The sequence below is a fragment of the Guillardia theta genome (genome assembly GCF_000315625.1).
Source record: "Guillardia theta CCMP2712 unplaced genomic scaffold GUITHscaffold_23, whole genome shotgun sequence".
Lineage (NCBI taxonomy): Eukaryota > Cryptophyceae > Pyrenomonadales > Geminigeraceae > Guillardia > Guillardia theta.
The window spans coordinates 1-6,402 of NW_005434651.1; the positions used below are offsets into that span (position 1 = coordinate 1).

General features: G+C 50.5%; 2 protein-coding genes across 2 annotated transcripts; both read right to left on the bottom strand.

The window, feature by feature from the left end:
- Window positions 1-101: 101 nt before the first annotated feature.
- GUITHDRAFT_151890 (hypothetical protein) lies at window positions 102-1,755 on the bottom strand (the record flags this gene model as incomplete). The annotated part of the gene is made up of 2 exons (XM_005834868.1): window positions 930-1,755; window positions 102-556 (listed from the first exon to the last, which is right to left on the bottom strand). Coding segments are annotated over exons 1-2 (925 nt in total), but the record flags the coding sequence as incomplete, so codon positions are not given.
- An 853-nt stretch (window positions 1,756-2,608) lies between these two features.
- GUITHDRAFT_151893 (hypothetical protein) lies at window positions 2,609-3,972 on the bottom strand. Its single transcript, XM_005834869.1, has 5 exons — window positions 3,848-3,972; window positions 3,227-3,398; window positions 2,965-3,025; window positions 2,837-2,884; window positions 2,609-2,725 (listed from the first exon to the last, which is right to left on the bottom strand). The coding sequence occupies exons 2-5, from the start codon at window positions 3,395-3,397 to the stop codon at window positions 2,682-2,684; spliced, it is 324 nt and encodes a 107-aa protein (XP_005834926.1). The 5' UTR covers window position 3,398; window positions 3,848-3,972; the 3' UTR covers window positions 2,609-2,681.
- Between the last annotated feature and the right edge of the window lie 2,430 nt (window positions 3,973-6,402).

Consider the following 6,402-nt stretch of genomic DNA (forward strand, 5'->3'; position numbering starts at 1 on the left):
AACTTGATGGTCTGTGTTCCTGGGATCTCCCTTCTTAGCCGATAATCAAAGCTGGTGATTTCAGATTTCTTCCGACCGTGTTCAGTTCTAATCCACTCCATCGACAGAATCGCTCTACCACTTGGACAAGCGTTTTCATCTCTCTCACTGAATGTGCTATCAAGACAAGGTCGTCTGCAAATGACAGATTATTAGGGTGTTGAGTTGCAATCTCGTCTTGTTGTTGATCGAGCTGTTTGGACAAGATGCTCAGCAGAAGATTTGTTTTTGGCGGACTTGCGGGGCTGCCTTGGGGTAATCCTCTGAGGAGTGGGATGGCTGCTGTTTCGAACCTCTCTGTCTGAATTTGCAGCGCTATCCCTTGGCTACAACTGATTGCGACGTCTACATCACACTGGTGAAAGCCATATACCTCCATGATTTTTGCAATGGATTCGACTGCCACATTGTTAAAGAAGTTTGCAAAGTCGAGGTACAGCAGGATGAGGTCGTGTTGATTACTCTGAGCCTCCTCGATGATGTTGAGTAGACGATGACCCTGCCTGATCGTTCCTCCCTCTGGTCTGAAACCTTCCTGGTTGTTAGTGAGTAGCTTATGTTTTTCAGCAGCTTTTGCCAGTCTGTGCGCTATGACTGCCTGGAAGATCCTCGTTATCGAGGAGAGGACGCATATAGGTCTTTGATTCTCCAAGACGTGACATATCTCATTTTTTGGGAGGAGCCTAACTCTCGCGAGCATCTTTAGTGTTTGCTTGTCTCCGATCAAGGCTCGGTTGATTGTCTTGCCTATTTCCTCCTTTGCACTGTCAGGCAGAGCTTTCAGAATCTCGTTTGAAATCAAATCCATGCCTGCTGCTTTCCGGTTGGCCAGTTTTTGAATCCATACTTGGATCTCGCCTGGCTCCAGCGGGTAAGCTATCTCTACATCCCTGGTCGGGTGTTGATTGATTTGCTCTGGGGGTTCGAAGTCCGGTGGTTTGACGGAAGTCAGTGATTGACAGCTTTTGCAGAAGAAGAGGATTGATGCTTCTTCGTTTTTCTGGCTTTTGTCATATAACGGGATCAGTCGTCCTTTTGTTTGACATTCAGCTCTTGCACAGGTTCCGTTCATGGTACATCCGTTGACTGCAAAGAAGGTTGCCGTGTGGGTTTCATCTTCTAGATCTCTTGCCAATCTCATGGGGAGGAATTGCTCGATGTTTTTGTATCCTTCCAGGCGCCACCCTCCTGGCTGTGTGATCAGTCCTCGGATGATGGGTACGATTGCGTGTGCAGGCGCCAGAGTTATGAACAGCTTTTGTGTCAGTGTTGCCAGGTTCCTCGCCCCGAGAACCTCGACGTGCAGCATGGTTTGATGTCTTGCATTCCAAAAGGTTTTGCTTGATTCTTTGGAGTTGCTCTGGAGGAATGTCTCGATTAACGGGTTCAGTTCTTGAAGATATGCTGTCTCCGGCTGTTGCATCGCTGGCTGGAGATCTCTCCATGACGTAAGTTCGATTGTGTTTGGGTGGCACTTCTCTGGCAGTTGACTCAGCATTGGGGCTTTGGGCTTAAAGTCTGACTTCTTGCCCATTGCATTTTGAGACTCTTTACTCCCTATCGTGCCCAAGCGTCTTCTTCGTTCTTCGCATATTTTCAGGAATATCTCTTGGTCTTGTGCTGCGCAGATCTCCTTGAATTTGGTCATATTCTCTCTTATTTCTGCATGTAAGCTCGACTCCTTGTGTGCGCGATCAATAAAGTTTGGAATTTCTGAAGCGTTTCTTAAGTCCTTGTGAAGTTGCTTGATTTTGCGCTTGAGATCCATTTGAATTTTGGATGCATGTCTTTTCCCGCTGGAGCCTCGTAGCGGAATTTCCTTGATGGGGAGGGCTGTTGTTATCAATTCGAGAATGTCACAATCTTGATGTAGAGCTTGTGCCGCTTTTATCTTCTCATCAAGTGCTATTGCCCATTCCACGCCTAGTCTTCCCGATAGCTTGTCCATCTCGACCACCCTTTTCTTTCGTCGAGGGGTTGCTTCTCGATCCCTCCTTTGCGGGAGGATTTCAATCTTTGGGATGGCTTGCTTACCCTCAGCATCGAGAGAGCTCACATTCACTACAAGTGCTCTGTGGTCGACTGCGGCTCCTATGATGCAATCCTCTGCGGTCTGCGATATTAAGCTTACTGTGCGAGATGGATGGTGTAAGGCAAAGACATGATCCAGTTTTGCTTGGTGATGACCCTGCTTGTACCATGTGGAGAAGGTGAAGTGCGTGCTGCTTCTGCTCATCTTCTCGCAAGTGACCATCTGTGATCGTCCAAGTTCGTTTAAGCCTTGTTCCATTCTCTCATCTGCACGGTGCACACTCGATTTGCTCCCGTATCCGACTCTCATGAGGATCTCTGGATGTTGTCGAGATGCATTGAAGTCGCCTCCTATGATGGTGAGCTTGACACTTGGCTCCGTCTTGAGCATCTGGCTCAGCGTTGCCCACATCTCGTCTTGATCCTCCCCTTGCGCTGCAGTAGGAAAGTGGGTGTTACAGATCCCTATCGGTTCTTTTTTTCCGATCTGTAAAAGTTGTATTCTTTTTTGGAGATTCTGCTCTTCCAACATGTCAGCGCGGCGGCAGAGCAGGGGGGAGGGACGAGGGAGGAGGTCCGCATGTACTAGCGTCACAAGGCGAAGATCACTCTTACCCTTTCTCCCCTCCCCTGCACCTTTCGTCATGAACACTCGGTAGCATCCCCATTCTTTCTTGATCATCATTCGGAGATCGGCCTCCTTTCGTTTTCCCCCGACCAAAACTTCTTGAAGTAGCACGACTGTTGGTTGATATGTTTCAATCAGGTATCCTAGGATGTGTTTCAGCACAAATTGACTGCATCCATTGACATTGTGAGAAATGATGTTGCCAGGGGCGTTGTCCTTCCTGTGCGTTTCCACCCATGCTGATTGCACTGACCTGTCGGTGGTAGTCGTGGATGGTTTGCTGCCTGCTGGCAGGATTTGCTCCTCCGCCCCCGTTGCCCATTGAAGGTGAGACGAGTTCCCATCTTGCATCTTTGTTGGGCCTGGTAGCTCCTCCTCTCCCCTTGTCTCCTTGTCGTTCTTCGAGATTGGCGCTGTGTGTATTGCTTGTGGCGGAGGAGGTGGCTGGAGTGGAGAGACGGGGCATGAAGCAGGAGGTGGGGGAGGGGAGGACGTCAGGATGTCTACCTGTGCTGACCTGTCTTGTAGTTGCAGGACCGTCGCGGCTATGAGCTTCGTTGATCCTTGTCCTCCTTGCTCCTGCTCGTCTTCCAATCTCTCCTGTAGCCGTGCATCTTCAGATGCCTGGGTCGCCTGTAGATCGCCTGCGCGTTCTTGGCCGTCTTCTCGCCTTTCCATCCGGTTAGGTATACGTTCCATGGTGAGCTCTGCAACTTGCCATTCCTTGTAACCTGAATCTTGCGCGTGCTGTAGAGCTCTGCAGATGCGTTGTATTGTTTCTCGCGTGTGCACATGTTCCATACCCCCCCCCCAGAGGCCATCCAGCAGCAGATGTCTTGTTCGCATGAGCCATTGCTGATGGGGGGGGACGCCTTGTTGCCTCCCTGTGTTGAAGATATCTTGTTGTTGTGTTTTCCTTCGTGTCTTTGCGATCAGCAGCAGATGCAGCAAAACGAAAATTCCACAATTGTAGCCGTCTGTTTGTTGCAGCCCAGTTGACACACATGCCCTCCATGCCGTGTCGTCACAGTGTTCTTGTTGATCGCTAATTGCCTCGGTGATAATCGTCGCCATGAGTGATGCTAGGTCCATTCGCTGTGCGCCCCCCAATTGAAACTGTGCCTCCCTTTGGCTTCTGACTGTCCCCAGGTCTCTCTCAAGGGCCGTGCTAAGCGAGTCGACGATGTGTATTCTTTTTGTGTTAACATCTGCCACGATTAGAATCCAATGATTGCCGTTCTCTACGCAAGGGAATAAGAATGGTTGAGCTGCCCCGGCTAGCAGTCGTTTTGCTCTCCGTGTCCTTCCCTCCTGATCTCTCAAACCCGCTACTATTCTCGGGAGAACAATGGTCCCTCTCTGCAGCCCAAATTGGTTTCTAGTTTGCTCGCTGGCATACCTCGTGCCTTGGGGCCATGCTATTTGAAATCTGTCTTCCGCTGGTTCTAAATTGCGGTTTACCTCAACGATTAATGCCTCCATAACGTCCTCAGAGAGAAATCCATCTTCTCCTGAGTTGAGCAGCGCCGCTGCTCCGTACTCTCTATTGTTTTCCCGTAGACTCCAGGGGATCTCCCCTATCAAGTCGAATGTTTGTATTGTTCTGTTTTTTGGTTTTTTTCTTGTCATTGTTTTTCTCACCTTCTTGTCTCTTTCTGCTTGATTCCACCACGCCCTGGTGCCCACTGTCCCACCCGCCCTCTCCTCCTCCTCCTGCTTCCATTAGGCGTCAAGCGGCGCGGTTGAGGAGGAGTCAAGCGACATCTCTTCCACTTCTACCGCTCTGCTCCCTGCTTCGGGTGCATCTTCCACTCGCGCGTCTTCCATCTGTATCTCACTGCTCAAAACAAGTTTCATTCGTTACTGTTCCCAGGATTCCTACGAGGGAGAGCGCCGTTTCTAAGGAATTTATTCAAAGCAATGAAGAGAAGGTCAGTTTTCAAGGGCTTCTCCTCATTTGGTGCGAAAGCGCTGCTCTTTCGTTTCGCTACCTTCCACGTATGCTTGCCTGCAATCATCCTGACTCGTTCGCGCAGTTGTTTGCTCACGGCATTCTCTGCCGCGTTGGCACCCTTACCAGCCCACTCTTGTAGCGTGGGGAAGGATGCATTTCCTGGGCTCTCCGGAGCCATCTCTTGCACCGCGTCATCAAGATGGAGTTGAAGCTGCCCTTGCTGTTGCAGCTCGCTCCTAGTTACGTCAGCAATAGTTTCCTTAAGTTCTTCGACGACCACGTCCGTTCCCGCATCTGGGAGGTTGGTCTCGTTGATAATTGAACTGAGCTCGATCTCTTTCCACACAGTTCCCTCTGCTCTGGTCCCCGTCGTTTGTGACCTGGCCTCAGGGTTAGACTGATCGCGAGTTGCCTGAGGCGACACTTTGAGGTTCAGACTGCTCGCTGTCGTTTGGATTTCAACTGTGCCTTGCCAGCAGAGGAGCTGTGTGGGGAATTCAGCCATCATCTTTCTTGCACTACTTTCACTGCGTAGCCGGAGAATGATACCAGACCCATCCCAGATCCCTGTTTCTGGATCGCATTGAAGGTGGATCCGTTGGAGATCTCTCTCCACCTGTGGATCAAAGCAAGCGACAGCTCTCCGAATGTTTCGGATGACTTTTGCTCTGCCCGTTTCGTCACTTGCACAGATTTTTTCGATCTCATTTCGGGAGAACTTCCCTGACGGCACAGGAGAGGAGATTTGTACCGAGTACAGCATCTCTGCTCCCGTTGCCATTGCCGTGCCCTCTTGTCGCACCGCATTCTTCATATTCTTGTGCAGCGCCGTTGCTTCCATCTGCACTGAGAACCATTTCAGTATTTTGTCATTCTCTGAGACCAGTCCCAAAGTGACTCCTGCACGATCCTTTCCATGTCGATCGAATGCTTGAAGAACGATGTCCGCTGCTTCAAGGCTCGAGCACGTTGCGATCCAGTCGACCTCTCTGTTCTGGTTGACTGTTTCTATTCCTACCGCAGCGAACACCTTCTTTGGCGGTAGGTTCCTCTTGGGGGGGAGGTTCACTGTCATTCCCGCGTTTGGGATCAGATCAATGATCGCTAATCCCTGCTTCAGGCATAGCTGCCTGTAGATCTCACATATGTCACCTGTGCTCGAATCGTTGAGCATCAGGAGTTGGGCCACCTCAGCTAGGATTCCAACTCTGCTCATGTTCTCCTTCTTTGGCCGCATCTTGAACGAGATCGGTGGGTTGGCTGCTGGGTTCACTGCTAGAATCCTCCTGCCTGCCACCTTGAAGGTACCTTCTCCTTTCCAGAGTTTCTCAGCCGCCTCATTGCGGACAAAGGTGATCACTGCTGGGATCTCCGCTGCCTGCACAAGGTCAGGCTTCAAGGGAGCCTTGAAGATCAGGCTCCTGCTGTCTTGCGTCTGATCGACGATCAAGCCTTGCTCTTCAAGCTTGAGGCATAAGTTTTCCACCTGTCTGGAAAAGTATGCAGGGATCCCAAGTACCTTCATGGTAATCGTCTGCACATTGGTGCCCTGATCATCATATGATCTGGCCTCCATCTGCCTTTGTCTGTCAGCTTGGAACTCTGACAGGTACCACTGCTTGACATCGTCACCCCACTGCCTGAGCCCTTTCGGATTCTCCAGTGACGAGGGTTCAGCGAAGCTGCATGTCTGACTGATGGCTTCGGCTAAGGCTTCCAAGAAACGAATCCTTTAATGGCGGTACTAAAC